The 21,733-nt window shown below is 46.3% G+C and overlaps 1 protein-coding gene and 1 long non-coding RNA gene across 6 annotated transcripts in view; both read right to left on the reverse strand.

Annotated features, from left to right (window-relative positions):
- The window catches only part of LOC135175105 (uncharacterized), a 32,739-nt gene extending 20,877 nt beyond the window's left edge, over positions 1–11,862 (reverse strand). The window contains exon 1 of the long non-coding RNA XR_010302241.1: positions 10,716–11,862. This is a non-coding gene — a long non-coding RNA (uncharacterized LOC135175105). The remainder of the gene's footprint in view (positions 1–10,715) is intronic.
- Positions 11,863–12,578: 716 nt separating this feature from the next.
- The window catches only part of CCDC91 (coiled-coil domain containing 91), a 106,403-nt gene continuing 97,248 nt past the window's right edge, over positions 12,579–21,733 (reverse strand). For 3 of the 5 annotated variants that reach the window (XM_064142272.1, XM_064142274.1, XM_064142273.1), the window contains exon 13: positions 20,607–21,716. In XM_064142272.1, coding sequence (XP_063998342.1) covers positions 21,594–21,716 — 123 coding nt within the window. In that variant the 3' untranslated portion in view covers positions 20,607–21,593. Of the gene's footprint in view, positions 13,742–16,291; positions 16,457–20,606; positions 21,717–21,733 lie in introns of those variants that run through there. The other 2 variants (XR_010302070.1, XM_064142275.1) reach the window with 2 other exon arrangements.

A 21,733-nucleotide genomic window follows, 5' to 3' on the forward strand; every position in this document is an offset into this window, starting at 1 on the left:
CTCAGTTCCTATTTAGCAATTCCATTACCCAACATAAATGTGTCAAAACAGCTTCAGGTTCTTCATGCTTGTTGTGGTAGGCCTGATAGCCCAAAATGACTTATACATGTCCTGGCTTGCCCAAGCATGTTTTTCTGCTCTCACTCTGTGCTAGTTTGAAACTAGCTACAGCGTTTTAGTGAGAAGGATTAGATCACAGGCTGTGAAAGGGAAACAAGGGGGATGTCTACTTCACTCATAGGCTTGCTGAGATGTATAAGAACAAGAGTATAAACATAGATAAGGCATCCAGGCACAGCCTGGGCTTTGAGCCTCACCTTCCGTCTCTCTGATTAACCCACCTTGCTTCCTAACCCCCCTGGCTGACCCTCTGTTCTTCCTTGGGGCACAAGGTAATGTCTGGGGCAAGGAAGAGGGGTGGGAAAAGGTGGAAAGGTGGTTGGGAGCCCCTCCTGGGGACTCAGGTTTCTGGGAGGGGAGTTGTGTTTCTGTTTTACCTTTTACCTTGTCTATTTCTGTCTATAACTGTATATACTGTAAATATCTGCTTGTCTGTTGTGATGAGATGTAAATAATAAGCTTCATTCAATTTCCAGAGCTGACTGAGTCTAGTCTGAGTGATTTCCAAAGTGTAGGGGGGCAGGAAACACCCAAACCATCATATCCTCCTGTTTTGGGGAGAAGTAACCACGGGAAAGAAGACAAAGAATATGGAGCCACTGAGTCTAAGGACTCTGGCCTGCCCAGACTTGTTTTGCTCCCCCTTCTGCAGCATTGGGCTAAGCTATAAGCCAGCTCTGCCACAAAGTAACAAACTCTGATGCTCTGAGTTTGTTTGCCTGGAAACTCCACTGCCTCAGGTTTACCAGGAACAGGCTCTAAATGCCTCCACATGATCGACCTGCACACACAGTGTGACATCATGCTAAGACTGCATATTGCAAGACATCCTGCCTACACCTGGAAGTCCTCTGCCAAGACAGGAGGTCCTGGATATACAGATGGTCCAGAAGAGCAAAGATAGGGGCAGAGATTGCGTGCCTCCTTTCCCAGCACTCTGTGAAGCCTGGGAAGAATCAGAAGCCTCAGTGGTTGACAAGACATTAACAGAATTCCCTGACAGCATTTGGGTACTGTCTGAAGCTGTAGCTAGTCCCACAAGTTGGGAGATAATATTTAGTGAGCAAATACTTCAAGCCTCTTGTAGTTCACCATTGACTTCTGCCATAAGCAGAAAGGAGCTCCTTAAGTCCATCCAGTGGGCAAGTGGAATATATTGACTGCAGGAACCTTCTCTTCCAGTTCAATTAATGTTGATAGATTTTAGCAAGTTATTTCTAGGTCTAGTTATTCCTCTGCATGTTTCCAAGACCGTGTGAAGAATCCACTGTTATTAAAATTAGTGGTCAGGGTGGTAAGAGTTCTGAATATCAAAATGAATAAACTATTAATTTGGGCAAAAGATAATCTCACATTACTTAATTACCCCTCCATAACAATGCTGAAAATCAGGTTCTACTCAAAGTTCATGTGTGTCCTCTTCTGGCAGCTACCATTTCAATGGCACCGGTTTAAACACCATTTTTACAACAGGTTTCATGCGTCCAGATAAGTCCAGATGAGCTCACAAGTGTCTCCTGTCAGTTACTAGACAGTTTACTCTTAGGCAGGCATGACAGCACACTTGCCCTCTGTTGTTTGCTGGTTGTTTGATTTACAAATAGCTGGGTGTGTGTGGGAGAGGGGCAGCCGGAGGGACACTGATCAAGAGACGGGAAGCGGTCACCCTCTAAGCACTCCCTCAGCACTCCCTCAGCACTCCACTCCTCTTAAGCAAGCTGTTCTAGTTCAGGTGAGGATTTTTCAGGCTCTGAGGGTGCTTTATCCCCAGTGACAGCCCTTGCCACAGCCCTTTGCCCAGTATCCCACTTCTCTAAAATTCCCACCCTTCTGCCCAGAGACAAAGTAGCAGAGGCAGACTCCAGCCCTGTGCTGCAAGCATGGCCTCAGGTGTGACCCTGGGATACTGCCAGGGAACTCACATCTCCCCTTCCTGGCAAGACTGCAGCACCCCATTATTCTCAGAGCAGACAGCAGGACAGTATTTTCCCACTGATGCTTTCCAGGATCATTTCACCTGAGGACCTTCTCTTTACTCTCCAGAGTGCCTGTGTAACCCAACACTAACTCATCGTCTCCTGTAAGACAGGCAGCTCATAACTCTGACAGGCTTTGACACCAACAGCATGAGAGCATTTTCCAGCTGAACCAGCTGATATCCCCCACCAAGCTGACACTGGAACTGTGACAGACCAGGCTAGGTGCAACACTGACATCTGCTACATCTGCAGAGCTTAACACAGTGCTTCCAGTTGTCTGAGCCAGCAAGATGAAATCCTAGCCAAATGCAAAGATATAGCATTTTTCAATGACAAGAAAAAGAAGTCTCTGAGAGCAATTCACAACATTTTTAATGGGAAAGGGAACATTCTTTCCCCCAGTATTTTACCACCTGACAAGGAGAGTTCACCAACCACAACTCCTGGTATCAAGCACAAGCAAGAGCTTCTTTGGAAGGAATGACTGAGCTTGATTCTAAACACAAAACAACCCAAAAGAACTTCCCAGTAAAAAACTGCTCTGGCAGCAAGTGAATGGACAAATTATTTGCTGGCCACCTGATCTAAATCACTTGAACCAGATGAGATATTGTGGGATGCTGTGGTGAAGACAGAGGGCTTCCTGCCCAGCCTCTCTGCAGGTACAGCAAATCATCTGGACAAAATCCTTGCAGTATCATCACTCAGGGGCAGCACCTGACTTTATCAGCAAAGCTCAGATGACATTCTTCTTCACTCCTTGCACAACGGTGGTCTTTTCAGCAATGAACTGAAGAGCTTTCCTAAGCCATCAGAAGATCCAAGTAGCACAAGGGACAGCAGGGCAGTACGTTCCCTCAGAGTCCCCTGCACACCTCAGCATACAACTAAACCAAAACAGCTACAGACACAACTCCATACATTGAAGAGGAGATCACAAATCCAACCTCACTCTGAAAGCAGAAGTAATGAAGGTGTGGGAGGACTACAGCAGTCATGTATTCAATCCTAGAGCCTGTCCAGCAGGCAGTGAGACATGTATGTTTGCTTTTACAGGAGTCTAATCCTCAAAAGCTACCAGTAGGAGGATACCTACTTCAGTGTATGTCAAAGAACATCCCAGGTCTTCATGCTTTTCATGCTGCTGAAGCTCTTCCTCCATTCAAATAGGCACTGTGCACCAGTACACCATCACCTACCCAAAGGACTTGGCAGTGCATGCACTCTGAATGTTCAGGTCTAAGATGTCAGGGTTCGTGGCAGGAGTACACTGTCTAAGAAGCGCAGAGGATGGATGTGTAAAGATCTAGCAAATGATAAATCACACAGAGCCTCCTTGCCTCGGACACACAGCAAACCTTCCTGACACTGCACTAAAACACATTCACACCTCAGGAAGCTGAGGTTTGGGGAATGCCAGAGACTGTTCTGTCAAGGCTTTCACCTCACTGAACTGCCATGACAAATCTTCTGCAGTAGATCTGGACCTCCCACTGACCCCTTCTGTTGACCAGTCAGGACAAGCACTAAATCTTTCCCTTTTTCACAGCCCCCTTGACGGTACTGAAGTTTTAAAATTCATTTACTGTGAATATACTTGATTTGAGTTTGTCTTTCTGCTCACTTCAGTTACTTCTACATCTGGCCCCGAATTCACCTTGGAAGCAAACGCAGCAACAGGGTGCCTGGAGGAAACAGCCCTGCTTGTCTGAATATCTGTGAGATGCGAGCGAAAACACAGCATAAGTTCAATCCACCCCTCCTAAAGAAGTGACAAATATGAGTAAGAGGCACCGCTCAGGAGACACCTCTGTGCAGTAAACACTTTGGAATAATATTCCAGGCAACAACTCCAGAGGCTCTAACAACAGCTTGACTAGCCATCTATTACATTTCAAACCAAGTGACTCAAAGAAAAATGTTCCAAACAGGCACCACTGGGCCTTTGACTCAGCCCAAGCAAGGTTTTAACTATTGCCTTGCCACTACAGCCCACAGGTGACTGCTGCCAGCCATGGCTGCAGCAACGCCCAGCACAGCTTTTCCCACCACCTCTCTTGAGCGGCTGCTAAGGGTTTCCTCTCTCTGTGTTATGTCAGGTTCACAGCAATTATTTCATGATGTAGCTATTTAAAACCTTTTCTTTTCCCTTTTTTCCCCCCTTCTTTTCTTCCCTCCTTAAACAACACAAGTGTTTTGGATTAGCTGAAGGCCTACAAGCTGGTTTTAATTTAAATATAAATACCCAGAGTGCCTGTGTGATTGTACTAAAAATAGATTGTTTTCTGTTCTAAATGTTTAACTGATCTTGAAGTTGAGGCGGAGGAGAACGGGACAGGATGTGCAGGGCATTTCATTGCCTCAAATCAGCACCATTCAGTCTCTAGAGAAGTGGGTCAGATCTGAGATACCCTGAGTTGATCTGGAAATGCTCTCAGCATGCCCTAGCAGCACAGCTATTATTAAGCGTTCAGAAGCCATGAGAGGAAATCACTCGCTGCTGGGGCTGAGCGTTCCTGAGCGAGCTCAGCCATGGCAAGTTCAGAGCAGAGAAAGGAGCTGTGGTGAGGGCAGTGACTGAAATTTTCCAAATAAATAAAGCAAACAAGTTGCTCCAGGAAGAAACTCATACCTATGTGATTTATTAGAGTGGGAGGCACTCCATGCAGGCAAGATGAACCCAGTGAACCAGCAGTCACAGGCCACCCATGGGCTGCGGTGCTGCCTGCAGTACCTTCGCTCCTTGTAACTGGGCCGTGACAGCTGGTACAGACCTGATCTGCTCCAAGGTGTATGAGGCTTCTAGCAGTGCTCAGCAACTTCTATTGGCATCAAGGCTGCTGATGAGCTCCAACGTGGGTTAGTATCAACATGGAAAAATATAGGGATCCTATTTACAGTCTGCTGGCAGCAGGCAGGTTAAAAAAAAATAAATCAAAAAGCCCTTCTCCAAAATCAATGTTTGCTTTACTGAGGGCCTCCTTAGGTGTACATTGGAAACAATTCTGTCTGTCTTCCACCACAGTTAAGTCACCCTGCATCTTGGTGTGCCAGCCAGTAGTAGTTAGCAGTCCAGAATCAACAGGTCTCTGCTGTTGAGCAGTACCAGGCCGTACTGGCCAAAAGCAGATGGAAAACATTAAACGTGACATGGCACCTGATGAATGCTGATAAGGAACAAAAAGTGGGCACTGGTGGGCATCTTGGCTGTTCTTTGTATGCCATGGCATAAGGGACAGCACCATCAATGTGAGAAGTGTCTTTAGCAGCTGGAATCTTCCCCTTCAGTATAAGCTAGCTGCTCCTCTCCTCATCACCCACTTTCAGTTCAAAGGAGGTCACATCACAGGACTGACTCTCCAGCCTAGCCACTGGCACGGTGTGCAATTGTTCTGTCCTGGGCAAAGCCACTATAAAACAGAATTCCTGAGGACTCCCAATTAATTTCCTTTGACAGAAGGAACTTTATCCCTGCTGTGGAAAGCCATGGCTGGCTACCCAATGCACAGAGAGCAAGAGCGAAGGGCAACCTCCACGGGTAGGCTGCAAGCAGGAGCCCTGTACTGCGGCTGCATCCTCATTCTGCTCTCTGCATGCAGTTCTCTGTATCCTTATCTCTGCACATGAGCTTTCCACTGGGAGGGGCTCCCAGATCCAGAAACTGTGTCCCACGGTCCTGACACTATGATTTAAGACTGAAGTAATTCCTTTTCTCCTTACCACCTTGTGGCAACCGATGGGACTCAAGTCCTGCATGTTCTGTGTTCCTTCTGACCTCACCCTCATGGATGCCATCTATGGTTAGATCCATGGGCTGAGGTTTAACAAGACCAGGTGCCAGGTCCTACACTTGGGTACAACAACACCAAGCAATGTCACAGGCTTGGGGCAGAGTGGCTGGGAAGCAGCCCTGTGGAGAGGATCTGGGGGTGCTGGTGGGTGGCTGAACATGAGCCAGCAGAGTGCCCAGATGGCCAAGGGCAGCCTGGCCTGTACCAAACCCAGTGTGTCCAGCAGAAGCAGGGCAGTGATGGTGCCCCTACACTTGGCCCTGGTGAGGCCATGGCTTGAGCACAGGGTTCAGTTCTAGGTGCCACAGGGCAAGAAAGACATTGAAGGGCTGGAAGGTGATCAGAGAAGAGCAATGAGGTTGGGGAGGGGTTTGGAGGTCATCAGATGAGGAGAGACTGAGGGACCTGAGGGACTGTTCAGTCTGGAGAAAAGAAGGCTGAGGGGAGATCTCATTGCTCTCTGAAAGGAGGTTGGAGTGAGGCTGGTGTTTTTTCCAGCCTTAGTGATTCTATGATTCTAGGTGCTAATGGAAAAAATACTCCTAAAGCCTTTTCCATGAGGTATATTTTTCTCCATCAAGTCAGTGGAGTGAACTTCCAGAACCATGAACTCTTATGTCAGATTTGCCACCTGGCTTTCCAAGCAAGCAGACAAGTCATGCTCCTCAGACTCTGCATTCTGCAGCAGCGTTTCTGATAGGAACAGCAATCTCCATGGCTAACACAACACTAAACCAGCAATGTGCCTGAGAACCAAGCAGCTCTGACCCTGCTGAAGATGCTGCAGCACTGGGTGGAGTCCACTGTTACATCCATCTGGGTGTACACATGGAGTGCTACAGCTGATAGGTTTTTGTAGCACATCATACAGGCAAGTAGCCCCAGGCACTGAAGGCACATATGGATTGAGGATGCTGCAGTTCCATTAAAAGAAGAAGGAAAAAAACTTCCTTACTGCCTGAAAAGTAGTGGCCAGTACCAGCTCCTTACTCAAGCCTCTGGGATTGTGGACATTCTATGATAGGCATCTTCTTAGAGACACTGCAGTCAAAGGGATCCTACTTTAGGACAACTCAGCCCTCAGGGAGAGCCAACTGCAAGATCAGGCCAGCAGTATAGCAGGCTGTTCATGCTAGCAGACTTTCAGTGCAGGAAGATGGAATTCAAGTCCCTCAAGCAAGGAACAACCCATGTGAGGCAAGTTCTCTGTCAGCGGAAGACTTCTCCTCTGTACCTGGAAAAGATTTCTCCCTTACTGTGCACCACTCCTGAAGGTTGGCCTCTTCTCCCAGGCAACCAGCAACAGAACAAGGGGACACAGTTTCAAGTTGTGCTGGGGAAAGTATAGGCTGGATGTTAGGAGGAAGTTCTTGCCAGAGAGAGTGATTGGCATTGGAATAGGCTGCCCAGGGAGGTGGTGGAGTCACTGTCCCTGAAGGTGTTCAAGAAAAGCCTGGCTGAGGCACTTAGTGCCATGGTCTAGTTGAATGGCTAGGGCTGGGTGCTAGGTTGGACTGGATGATCTTGGAGGTCTCTTCCAACCTGGTTGATTCTATGATTCTAAGGCAGAGATGCTGCAATGTCCAAGGAGTTGTTTCACCTTCAGCTGCCTGGTGGCACTGCACCCACCGTCCCCTTGGTGTTCTGCTAGAGCTTCTGCTCACAAACAACATGCTCCAGGACTTGATCTTCTTGCAGACTTGCCAGTTCTGCCAGGGTTTAGTTTACACACTTGGCACACACTTCAATGAGCCTTATTGCAGCAGCAGGCAGCTAAAGCAGACTTTTTTCACTTTCTCAAAAGGAGAAGAGTTTGCTTAAAATGATTCCAGTACTATCAGAACCTAATCTCCCACCTCCTCCAAACCTCATTAAAAATAAAATGCATAGTTATCGTAGTTACTCCATGCTGTCATAATTATATCCTGAAAAGAGTGTGAAATGTGCTTTCCCCCATAATTTACAGCTTTCCTGTGATTCATGAAACCTCTTTTCATATGAATAATTGGTCACTTCTTGTTTATGTATCACCATGGCACATAGCTCCTAGCAGGCCAAAAAAAAAACCCACCCCAAAGCTGACATTTAACTGTTAACATTCAGATAGAACCTACCCCATGCCCCCTGCCCCTCACTCCCAGACTCCTCACTTTCTATCTCCCGCCACAAAGAGAGGACACAGATTTTTTTGATGGAGTAAATGTCTCCTAAAACCAGATCCTGACAGTTTTGGTCCTCTTAGCACCCACTAGCAAAGATCTTTTGCTTTGTGCTTGTTTTATGCTTCACATTTTCCACCTTAAGGAAAGCAACCAACAAGTCCCTTACAAACAAACTGAGAAGGTGGAGAAGCAGGAATGTTCTGAGTGCATGGCTGCTGGGAATGGCAGCTTTCCAAATGCCAATTTGTTTATTTCTCAGAGAACTTGTAGTCAAAATGACACTCACCAATTATCACTTGAATTAGAGAGCATCTCAGTACATTCCAAGAGTAACGCTTCAGCTTCTGCACTCTTCCGTGACAGTTTTACAGGGCAGTAAACTGAGGCACCAATGCATTTGTATAGGATAACTACTCTGTGAGTCACTGCTCATGTGAGTCTGCAGTCAAGCTTTGATTTGCAGAACTTTAATTCCACCTTCAGCTTCCTAAATGGACTGCATGATTACAGGGTTATGATGTCATTGGCATCACTGAGACATGGTGGGATGGATCTCATGATTGGAGCATAGGGATAGGTGGTTATAGACTCTTCAGGAAAGACAGGCAGGGGAGAAGGGGAGGGAGTATTGCCCTCTACATCAGTGATAAACTAGAGTCCGTGGAGCTCCACCTGGGGATGTGCAATGCAAAAAGAGAGAGCCTATGAGTAAAGGTCAAAGGGAAGGTATGGGAAGGTGATATCATAGTAAGAGTCTGCTACAGACCTCCTGATCAGGAAGGCGAAGCAGATGAGGCCCTCTACAAACAAATAGGAGAAGCTACATGATCATAAGTCTTAGTCCTCATGGGGAACTTCAACCACTCTGACATCTGTTGGAAGGCAACATAGCAGAGCACCAGCAACCTAAGAGGTTCCTGTAGTGCAAGTGGCAGAGGAACCAACAAGAAAAGGTGCCATGCTGGACCTAGTCCTCACCAACAAGGAGGGGCTCATGAGTGAAGCAAAGCTGAAGGGTAGCCTTGGCCACAGTGACCACAAAGTGGTAGAGTTTAAGATCCTCAAGGCATCAAGGAGGGTGCATAGCAAACTCACTGCTCTGGACTTCAGAAGAGCAGACATCAACCTCTTTAGGGACCTCCTTGACAGAACGCCAGGGGAAAAAATCCTGGAGGAAGGGGGGCCCAGGAGCACTGGGTCAAGGATCACCTCCTCCAGGCCTAGGAGCAACGCATCCCAAAAAAACAGGAAGGCAGCTAAGAATGCCAGGAGGGCTGGGGAGGGACTACTGACAAGGTTTCTAGATGTTAGAAAGAAGTTCTCTGCAGTGAGGGTGGTGAAACACTGGAACAGGTTGCCCAAGGAGGTTGTGGATGCTCCCTCCCTGAAGGTGTTCAAGGCCAGGTTGGATGAGGCCTTGAGTGACCTGTTGTAGTGGGAGGTGTCCCTGCCAATGGTGGGGGGTTGGAACTGAATGATCTTTGAGGTCCCTTCCTAAACTATCCTGTGATTAGCTCAATGTGACAACACCTGAGACAGATGAATGAGTGCCTTGTGCACTTGTACTTCCTGCTTTGAAAGCTGAGGGCCACCTTGTGCAGTATTTTGACAGTAAATGAAGAAACCAATCAACTACATTTCTGCTTGAGAGCATCTACCAAGGCAATCTGAAAACATATCAGTAAACAGAAACCAGCAGAAATGCTAAAGAGCATAGGGAAAAAAAAACCTATTGGCTTAAACCCAGCTATCAATCTAGCCCAGCATGTTGTGTGATACTGCAGAACCACTCCAAAAACTGAATGCAAAAGGAAAAGAAAGGGTTTGTTATTGAGAGTACACAAGGACATCAATCTCCTTTTTACCACAAACCCAAAGCAACATCGGCTTTTCAGACCAGGGGAAAAAAAGCTGAGTGGCTTTTACCTCATATAGACATGAGTCAAACCCTCAAAATCTGATCTTATTAAAAAAAAAAAAAGGAGGGTGAGCTGTGAGGTTTTTGTTTTCCTTTTTTTTGGCAGCAAGGTAGAGACAGAAGGGAGTGAGACTTTGGCAAGTGAAGGGGGTTAGGACATGGGAGGAGAAGAGGACAAAGGAAAGAGAAAAACAACTGCTTGGAGTCTAATATTCTGATTCAAATACACCTTAGCAGCACTGGCTGGAAAGCAGGCTCAGAAGTGGAAAGAATTTCTGGATGTGGATCAAGACAGCAGAAATATCTTAATCTCTGCTGGGCCATGATCTCCTGAGAAGGCTTCTGAGAATTTGATCCTGTCATTCCCAAACTTAGAGTCTCAAAACTGATGTGGACCAGAACTACAGTCGGTTTGAAAACATTATTTCTTTCTGTGGAAACAACAACAACAACAACAAAAAAAAAGAAACAAAAATGGAAGAAGACTGAGCCAAACCCAGAGTGCATGGACTCATTACAAGTTCAGGAAATCGACTCTGTTTAAATCTCTTTCAGCACCACTCTCCAGCTCTAATAGTGCCTGAGTGGAAGTAAATGTTACACACAAGTTGATTTTCCCCTCCCGGTCCCCTGCCTCCCTGCCCCCATCCCAACCCTAGCTCTGCATCTGAATGGCCAGAATCTGCTTCTCCTCCCCGAGGAGCCTTGCACTGAGCACCACTCCATTGCTTCCAGCGTTACTTACCCGGGTATCTGTCTGTGCTCTCCATCGCTGCTGCCTCACGCCTTGCCTCCAGCTCAGGCCTTCTGCTAGCCTTGCTGCCAGCTCCCGATGCTGCTCCTGCCTCTCTTATCAGCTGCTTTGCCCTGCCTTTATTTTGTCTTCTCTCGTTCCATCTTCCAACCTTCAGGACTGAGTATCTCAATGTCAGCTGAGTACACCCAACTTCCCTCTGTCCTTCTCTAGCACTGCCAGCACTCTGCTCAGGAGGGACTCTAGTGCTGAGAGCAGCCCCTCCTCATCACCGGCACTGCACACCAGCCTCTTCCTCCAGGCTCTGCTTTTTCTCCCTCTTCCCCACGTGAAGCTTCTAGCTCCTGCTGACAACGTAACAACTGTGAGATGATGAAGAACCTATGGGATACTTCCATTGGTTTTCTGGCTCCACGGGCTTGTGACTGAGGTCCAGCGTCAGGGCATGCTGACCTTGACCAGCTACTAGATGCCCTACTCAGTCTCCCTCCTTAACAGGTCAAGGGGAGAAAAAAAAAGATGAACAAACACAGTTTGAAGGAAACAGAAGGAAGTCATCTCACTGTCAACGAGCAAAATAGACTCAACTTGAGGAAAATACATTTAAATTATTGCCAGCTAAAATCCTAGAGTGGTTCAGGTTGGAAAGGACCTCAGAGATTAGCTACTCCAACCTCCCCATCATGGGCAGGGACACCTCTCAACTAGACTCAGCTGTTTAAGGCCTCAAACAACCTGAGTTGGTTGAGGGGGGCAGCCACAACATCCCTGGGCAGCCCACTCCAGAGACTAACCACCCCTCATACTGTTGGAGTTGGATGGTCAGAAACAAAGACAAACCTTAAAACAACTTATTCTCCCTCTTGTTTTTTTACCCCAGGCTCTACTTCACCTCTTCACTCCCATCCTCTCTACCACTTCCTCACCAAGCAGTGCAGGAAGACAAAGAATAGCAGGTTATGGAGTTAGCCCACAATAGCTCCTGTCTACTGCTCCTTCCCCTCCATACAGGTTCCCCCTGCTCCAGCATGGGTCCTCTCCATGAAATGCTCCAGTGTGGACTCCCCACAGGCCTCAGTTCCTTTAGGAAATATCCACCTGCTCCTGCATGAGGCTGGAAAAGGACTGCAGCATGAGTATCTTCTCCAGCATGGAGCTGGAAAAGGACTGCAGCATGAGTATCTTCTCCAGCATGGAGCTGGAAAAGGACTGCAGCATGAGTATCTTCTCCAGCATGGAGCTCGAAAAGGACTGCAGTGTGAGTATCTGCTCCTCTTTCTTCTGGCCCAGGTGCCCACAGGGCCATTTCTCACAACTGCTTTCCTTACATGCCCTGCAGGGGGTCTGTTGGAGCCTGCTTGAAGCAGATGTGTACAGCAGGCCAAGCAGCATGGCTCTTTCTTTGGCTACAGCTGTCTAACCTTGCTGGGTTTATTTCATATTCATCCCAGTTTCAGCCTGTGCCATTCCATAGCTCTTGGGTTGTCTTTTTGTCCAGGCAGATTTTTTTTCTTGGATGCTCTTCATTTCCCTCAACTGTTTGACACTACTTTCTTGTGGTTTCTCTAGCCCTGAAAGCACAGCCTGTGATCGCTCAAGAGCACTCTTTGCAATCATCACTCTCTGCCTTGCTGCCCAAGGAACTCTCAAACACTGAATTCACTTTGAAATGGGTGGACCTCACACGTGCAGCATGGCTCAGAGTTCTGACACTGGTCCATGGGCTGATCTGGCAGTAATGAACACAGGCCTTTCCCAGGGGACACTCTGGAATCCTGACTGTTCTGAGCTAGCTCATCTAGCTTTTTAAAGTCCCTGTAAGGCTGCTAATGATGATGAACCACCTTCCTTCTGCTCTCCACGATGCTGGCTTTCCTTGGGAATGTCCATCAGCAACGCTTCCTGACACAGGAGTAAAACTGACCCTGGAATGCAGCCTATTAATTGTGCAGGGTCTCATAGCTTAAAAACCAGAGGGTTGGGAAAGACTCCTCACCCTTAACTTGCTTCACTCAGTCCCACTCCAGTATTTAATCCATATTTATTTATGGCATTAAATGAGACTTCCTGCAATGTTGATGGATCATTACTCTTCCACAGATTTGCCCCTTTATCCATTCACAGCCACTGGCTGCCTTTTGGTCTTCATTTGTACAACGAGGACCAGTCATCTGCTACCAGTTTTCCAGACAGGAAACTCTGTATTAAAGGCACTCTGATAGCTCCAAGCCCATTGCATTGTCGTCTCTTCAATGAACTTCTATGAGGATCCAATACACCTTGAAAATTTCTGCCTCTGCTGGGGCTCTGTGACTGATGATCTTTGTTTATGGTCTTCAACCCTCATGTAGATATCTCCAGAGGGTAGTCAATAGGGAAAAGAACGACTCAGCAGTCTCAACTCTCCTCTACTTGCTGTCAGTCCTCTTTACAACACCGCTGCTGAGACTGAAGCCACAGGTGCTGCCAATACCTGCTTTGCTCACAGCAGCTCTGCTCACGTTCTCATGTTTGACTGTGTATCAGAGTGACCTGGACATTCTGAGGTGAAGAAATTTTCCTGTAAACAGCACCATCGACAGAAACTCGATCCATGGAGCAGTTGCTGCTTTCCAAAGTTTTGCCTTATCTTTATCCAAGCAGCCTGTCAGCTCGGTATGCACTAAGTCACATAACGTGGGAGTGATGAACTCAGGGCCTGCATGGTCTTATTCACATTTCTGGCAGACTGTCATCAAGAGCTGGTGAGGGCTCCATCCTCTCTAGAAACACAGCAGCTCCTGCTCTGGTAGCTGCAGCAGAAGCAGTCTGTCAACTCAGACTGTGCCAGGATTTACAAAATCAAGTCTCTCTGTTTTCTAGGGCATCCTCCAGTGGTGGCGTTTGTTCAGAGGAGGAGAGAGTGATCCCTTTTCTCTTGAATCATCTAGCTAAGATATGTTTGCCAAGAGTTTCAAGATGCATACTGAAGGACAGCCTGATGGAATGGCAGCATCCTGACGTTTCCTAACAGGAGGCTGTAAAATCACACATGGAGACAGCATTAGTGTAAAGCCAACCTGAGAGCTAACTCCAAACCTTTACCCTGAGGGGAAAATGAAGCACTGGCCTGTAGCAGAAATTGATAATAGTTATGAATTATTGAATTATGACCTACTAATTTCTGTATGAATATTATTTTTTATTATTAATATTAAAAAAACCCAGGAAAGTTCCCTGAGGTCCTTTGGGTTTTCAGTCAACAGGAAGCAAATGCACAGAATAAAACAGTTTAAATGATCAGAACTTGGAAAACAGTAACGTGAGAACTATGCCTATGGAGTCTTGGCAATCACTCCAGCATATACTCCTCACTCTTTTGGTCCCTGAGTAAGTCTCCTGTATGAAAGACACTTTGAAACTCATGATGTGATCCCAGGGAAGCATATGAAATATTTCAGGCAGAGGGAAGAAGATGCTGCTAAGCCACCAGTGTTAGCTGCAACACCTGGCTGCCTTTAACAAGCTGCAAACGAGGAGAGGCAGAATGCAGAAAGGCAGGATGCAGAAAGGCGGTTTCTAAATCATCCCCCTTTATATACTTGATTTTGAAACCAAGCTGGCCAATAGGCACTAGCACCATGTTTCTCAGCCATGCGTTCAAAGCCTCCTGCCTCCTTTGACCACGCAGGCATGGTGAGGGCAACACAAGACACCCAACACAAGGTGCTAAGCCCCATAGCCCTCACGGCTTTGCTGGGGCGAAACCCTTATTGTTTGCTCATCTAACTCACTCCCGGACCCCACAACAGAAGGAGGAGAGCCAGTGTTAAACCTGCCTTGGCAGGATTTATGCCCTACCAGGATATGGCCACAGACCTGAGGTTAATAGCAGGACAGGAGAAGCAGAGCAGAAGTGTGACATTCTCCTTTAGGTGATCCACTGACCCATCCCAGCCACAGCTGCTTCCCTGGTGATTTTGTCATGGAATTCTTAGTATTTGCTGTTTTCCTCAACACCTGACCTCCTGGGATCATGTAAATCTTAGATCTCATAAAGGGAGCAAAAAAGGCTTTCTAGCACTTGCATTTCTAAGAAAAGCTTGAATGTTAAGGACACGTCAAAGAAGCACAATAATTATTAAAATTACTATGACAAAAAAATCACTTCATGAGTTTCAGAAATTAAGATCTTGGAGTATGTGATGATAATGTTTGACCAGGATTTTGTAGCATCGTCGAGGGCTACCAGCCTGTGAGAGGCAAGCACAGCAAGAGAAGGAACTCTCAAACATGCCAGAAGAACCACGTACATCACCTCACTAACAGAACTGAACCCAAAGCCCAGTGATAAGTGATGGTGCTTCTGCAAGACAGGCTGACAATGCTAGGAAAAAAGTGACCAAAGCCTGATAGCAATGACAACAACTAACACTTGTCTCAGCTGCAGCCCATCCCAGTACCTTGTCAGCATCCTGTCTGTGGAAGGTAACATGGCATAGGAAAGCCAGAAGGGAGGACTGGGTTGTATAGGAATATCATTACATCTGCCCTGACCCTGCTTACTGTTGTAGGTGAGGCTAAAGCTCATCTTCAAGACTTCCATGATTAAAGGAATGAGACTTGCTTCACTGTGTCCCCTGGTGCACCCTGAAGTGCTTGTGCTGCTTATTCTTTTTGACAGAGACTTGTTTCACCCACTTTAGAGGCAATCAAACTGCCTGTGAAATGAATCAAATCCCTAAATTGAGAAGGATGAAGCCCTATCTTCTGAGTCTGATCAGCCAGGCCCCCACCTCTCGCTCAGAGACACAGTAAGGTAGATACAATACCTCTAATTAAATGCATGCTGAAACTCTTCCTGCACCAGCAATCTCCTTCTCCACGCAAAGACAGAGCAGCATGACAGGACATAAAAGCCAAGATCTCTCCACACAGCCAGATGCTCTGTGTAGTATCTGAAGGGTCTTCAATACAATGCACAAGAGGCAGCTATATAAATTCAACATTAGAAGGCACAGCATGCCAGAAGCCACTGCTGAGTACAAGATGCACTGTCACTGTGCAAGGGTGACAAAATAGCTTCCCTCCGGGACCCCAGAGAGGTTTGGATCAATGTGAGTGGGGGAGTTCTCCCTGTAAATTTTGAGTAGGTTGATAGATCTGCTGAGGCAAATTGGCAGGATGATGCCTTTGGATGGAAACACCATGTTCCCAGCTAGATTCCAAGACAGAATGCTCTTCAGTGTCACCCCCTCTCATTGTCAGAGTCCTTGATGAGGGTGGTAGAGATGATGCTACTCAAATCTCCTTAGTCAGGAAGGCAAGGCATTAGCTAGGGACAGTGAATCAAACCCTGGACTACCTCAATGTACTATTGAAAACATTACTGACCAACAGGCTTTCTGAATTAATAAAACTGACATCCCAATTTGTTCTTCTTTAATGGAAACCAGTATCCATTTCACTGAGCTCAGCAAGAGAAGCTAGAAAATGTGAATCAACTCTCTCTCTGATGTAGAAGATCTTCTAAAAAGTTGTCAGTGGCTGTTTCTGAGATTTGTCCTTGAGGCAGCCATAATTAAACTGCTCATGACACCAACAGTATCCAAGGCAATTAAAAGACTACTCCACTCACCTGTTTGATTTCTGGAAGCTTGACCCACAGGAAAAATGGGAGTGACACATGGGATGGGTATAGACAGCTGTGCCTCAGGACTGCTGGGCGAAAATCAGCACATCCTTCTGGACGCCTGTGCATTGGAAGAGGGATAAACATTTGGCTCCAATGTACAATAAACCCATCAACCATCCATTTGGATCCTTCAATAGAGTAGGGGACAACCTTGTCACTAGTTTAATACTACTCTAGCAGCCAAGCAAGGATACAGTGGTACCTGAAGTGAGCATCATTCCCCCAGAGAAGCTCCCAAAATGTTCATTCCAGGATCTCCAAAAATATCTACTGACATCTGACAGACTGATGTCTCTGGGCCTCAGCATGGCAGCCTTGCGATGTTTGCAAGCTTTACAAAACATAACCTTTTATTTGATGTCAAGGTTTTGGATGTCATTTCAAGTACAGGTTCTTGGGGAGCACAATTTTCTGGGAGATGAGACTTTCTGGCTAAAGTCTCCAAGTCTTAAGCTTTTCAGTAGTTCCTGCTGCGAAGTCCTGAAACCGATTACTCTACAAACTGCAGAGGAGATGAGATGAGACTCTTCACCCTTCTTTTTTCTTGACTCAATTTTCTGGTTACATTTGAATGGTTTGTAGGTTCACTTTCTAAAGGAACCAGAACCTCCTGTCAGCACTTCTCCCTTCAGCCTGTCATCCCTCCCTGTTCCATGACATTGCATCTTATCTTTCTCTTAGTACACCACAAAAGTCACATAACAGAACAATTCTTTGTCTCTTTTTTCCAACCAAGTCCCCTCCAACTCATAAACCACAATATTATTATTCTGTGTTTTCTCCATTTAGACAAATTCTGTTCTTCCAAATTTCCTTGCCCTCACTACCAAAAGAAGATGGGGAACTTCTTACAACTCTTCCTTTGTTTCACCATCACGTCCACGACCACTTCAGAACACATTGCTCCTTTTGCCAGAGGAACACCTGACCAACACACAGAAACCCCTTAAAGACACAAGCTGCAAAAAGGAGATGTGCAGCTTTCTGAAATCTTGATGCTTTCCAGTCTGGCTGTTACTGTTTCAAACAGACCAAAGGCAGTTCAGCTGAAATCCCTGGACGCTGACACTCCAGGAGAGATTTTGCCTCTTTCATAATAAAAGCAAGATGGTCTCATGTGGAAGACTCTTTAACCCTGACAAACTTATTCAGGTTCACCCAGCTTTTTATCAAACTCCTATCCAGCCTAAAACTTCAGCCAGATTAATTGCCAGGAGATTCAGAGCATTTCATAACGACTTCATTTTCTTTGTCAAGCAAAACAGGCAATCAAAAAGCTCTTTGGCCTTTGTGAGAAGACAAAATACTTTCACTGGAAGAAAGAGGATGAGTGTCAACGACATGTCATCACCTGGTGGGGACCTGTATTTATTGCTACAGATATTTTACCAAAACTGAAAAAATCCCACCCAAACCCGGAGATAAATCTGCAGCATTTTGATAACTCTATCTGTAAGATACGGGTGCTAAGCTTAGCTCATGCTTTTACTTCAGTAACATTGAGTGTTGAACAACCCTTTGAGTGTTGTATCATCCATGCCAGACAGAGAAGGATGCATCTGAAAAACGCTGGCTTTGTATGGCTGAAATAGAAGGAATTACAGCAATACAAACCAAAGTGAATCTCTGACACACACTGGAGTTGTTACACAGCACGTAAGGTATGGCTAAAATACTGACACCACAGCTGTCACACACAAGAAATGGGTGGTAGCATTGTTGGTATCAACTCAGGCTAATAACAAGAGTTATTACTATCACAGGAATGTTGTCTGACTGAAAGGTGAAACAAGTTTAAAATGCACACTAAAAAAAATAAACAAAACCAGTTAAATAAATCAATCCTCTGTATTTCGTCTTGCTAAATCCTGTGTTGTCATCAGCACCTGCAGTTGGCTCTCAGCACTTCTCAGGACATCACTCCAGGTCTCCATAACTGAATGCTAACAACGCTTCCCACAGAAATGCAAACACTGGAACCCACCGTGGGGCGTGTGGCAGATGGTGTCAAGCAAGACTGACCTTCTGCTCCACATCTGAGGGACTTTGATGGGCATGTTTTTAGCTACTTCATCACCAGAGCAAGTGCTACAAAGGCAGGCTGAGGGAACTGGGGACTTAGTAGCAGCTTTATATTAGCGGTGGGAGTGCCACAAGAAGGCTGGAGCGAGACTGTTTTCAAGGGCCTGTGGTGATAGGACAAGGGGCAATGGCTTCAAAATAGAGATGAGCAGATTTAGATTGGATGTTAGGAACGGATTCTTTAGCATGAGGGTGGGGGAACGCTGCAACAGGTTGCCCAGGGAGGTGGTTGGGGCCCCATTCCTAGAGATACTCAAAATGAGGCTCAACAGGGCTCTTGGGCAGCCTGATTTAGTTGTGGATGTCCCTGCTGCCTGCAGAGGGGGTTGGACTACATGAGCTCTGGAGGTGTCTTTCAACCCAGACCATTCTATGATTGTACGAACTGCTTAGCTGATGTCTACACATCTCCCAAGTTCTGCTTTAGCTTTCAAAGGCACCTATCAAACTGGAGACAAAGACAGTGCAATTCACATGGCTACCAAGATGTTCAATTGCTCAACGTGACCCTAATGCTGCTGCAGCAGCAGCACTGTTAGTTTTATGTGGGCTTAAAAATGCATAAAGAAATCTGTGCTGGAGCTGCGCTAGCAGATGGACCATCAGTCCTCAAAGCCTTAAAAGAACAAGGACAGGGACAAGGAGAAAGAGGACCCGGCAGGCAGATAGCAGGAAAATCTAGGGAGTTGAGATAAGGGAAAAACCCAGCAAATGTTCTGAGAGAACACAGAATGGCACAAAGGCAAACACTGGTGCATGTGGCAGGCGGCAGCCAGACAAAGCACACGCAGCAGGCACAAGCAAACCAAGGGACAAGGGGAAATCACTCACCTGGGAGCAGGGGAAAGGCTTCAAAAGCCCAGAACAGGAACCTTTACAAGCTACAGGATGAACTCCAGGTCCCATAAATCCCTTTTGCCCTCAGTCAGCCCCTTCCTCAGCATGGTATCGATAACTCAGCAACACTCTGCCCATCAGTACCAGCCCCAGCACTTCCACTGCAGAGTGGGGTGGTGGGTTAGGCCTGTGAGGTCAGCCAGCTGAAACCAGCACACAGACTGAAGTTCCTCTGGCACATCTAGCACCCATTGATAAAAAGAGAATGACAGAGATGTTATAAAATCTTCGCCATAGAGTCCTTGAAACAGTTCTGTGAAAACTCTAAGCCAGTTTCACCCCCAAAGTCAGTCACAGCTCGTGTCGTGTCAGTCCCAGCTTGCAGTAGCTGAGGTGGTTACAGGAAAGCTGGTGTGTCAGGGAGCTCAGTGGAGGCTGCCATGCAGCTGGGAAGGCAAAGAGAGGCAAATGACTAGCTAGACCATCCCACGCTCACTGCTTGAACACATACCCATCAAGACAGCTCACTAGCCATAAGCCAGACTCAGTTTGAGCCCCAATCCAGACAATTTAACACCTCTGCTAAGTCCACTCTATAACTGCACTGACACTGTGCATGACCTGAAAGTGAGCAAAAATTGTACCTGCTCTCTTGATGAACAATTTTTACCAATGGCTACTTCCTGCTGGAAACAAGATGGAATCTTATCACATATTCCATTTGTCTAAAGGGCAGGGAAAAATCTGGAAGCTCAAGTATGTGGATGTAGAAAATACAGAGAAGAGGAAGGTCCAGGGAGCTGTAAGGGAGTTTTGGTGTAAAGAGCAATCATCCCTTTAAGGACAGGCCTGCATGGATTGTTTCAGACAGTCAGGAACTGAGGTTGCTGTTTACTGAGCTGAGCGGATGTGAAGCAACTTTTGACCAGATGCCAGTGTAATTGTGCAGCAAAATCTCAAAATCTTAATGCAATCTCAGCCTCTGGAATGGCTGCTGCTGCTTCTTTGCTTTGCCTTCTTATGATGGAAGAAAGGAATTCAGTGCTTCAAGGAATCAAAGTGTCATTTGCCAGCGAGATTCTTGGGCAAGGCAGAAATTCAAATATCTTAAGCTATTTGTCTATAGGCAGCATACAGAAACTGTGGGGCAAACTATTTTTTGTACACAGCCTCAGAGCTATCTAGAGTTCTGTAATGGAAGCAGACAGAGAGCCAACAAAAACGTACAGAAATAGAACAGAAATGTGTAGGGCTGTATGGAATCACATATTCAACATTCACACTCACAGTTACATTCCTATGCATGAACATTTATTTTCCCTCATTTCATTAACAACTCTTATAACTAAGGCCCCAAACCTACAATCAATAGAGCTTAGGCACAGAAATTTCCCTCCATCCTTCTGTTAGCAAGACTACGAACACCTATGGCTCAATCCACAGTCCAGCAGCGTCAGTGGGGAGTTTTAAAAGGGCATCTGAGGTCAGCGAGCTGCACTTCTTCCTCTGTCAGAAATTCCACTGCAGCAGGGCAGTATCAGTCTCCACATAATTACATACATCTTCTGAAGCTGAGGGCAGTCACATTAATCCTACCTCAGTCAGAAAATGAGCTTTGGAACCAAACTATCCCTGTAAACCAGAAATCAAGCCCATGCCATCCATCAGTGATAGAAACATTTTGTGCTGCACTAAAAGACACACTGCTTAGTTGTTCAACTTTTCTGTTACTAGAGCTGAGGTTGTTTTCAAATGCCTGCAGAAACGCCTGCCAACATTCTTACGTTCTGGTCCTGACTCTTCTGTTACACATCACAAGCACTGAGAAACAATCAGCTCCTCAGGCTCAGCTGGGGCAATGCCCCTGGGCACGCACTTTGAAAGCCAACTCAAGTGCTCGCCCATTTAAAGAACCTCAGAAATACTGATAAGTTACATCAACACACAATGCCAAATTTAAACCAGACAGAACAGGGAACCATTCTGATCACTACAGCAGTTATCTAGAACTTCAGCCCTAGGCTACTAGAAAATACAGTGAAAGGAAAAACATAAATAAATCCAAAGTTTTCCAGGGAATTTCCCCCTCCCCCCCTCTCATGTCTGCAATCTGATAATAGTGGCAAGATAAATAAGGAACACCATCCACAAATACTTCTATCAAGCATCATTTCAGGTCAGTCTTGAAGCAATGACAGAATCCCACACAAGATCAGAAGGTATTTGCCATTCGATGGGTGGAGATTCGCAGCCTCACAAACCACAGGGTGCCAAGGTCAGTCTCTGCTTCCCTCTGCAGTGCTTGGCTCCTCCTTCAGTAAAACACTTAACTGCTTCTGAGCACAGGAGAGGAAAAGTTCCAAGCTGTGCAAATTTCTCTGGCGGACAACTTGGTCAAGCTGTTGAAATAACAACA

This window comes from Pogoniulus pusillus, chromosome 4 (genome assembly GCF_015220805.1).
Source record: "Pogoniulus pusillus isolate bPogPus1 chromosome 4, bPogPus1.pri, whole genome shotgun sequence".
NCBI lineage: Eukaryota > Metazoa > Chordata > Aves > Piciformes > Lybiidae > Pogoniulus > Pogoniulus pusillus.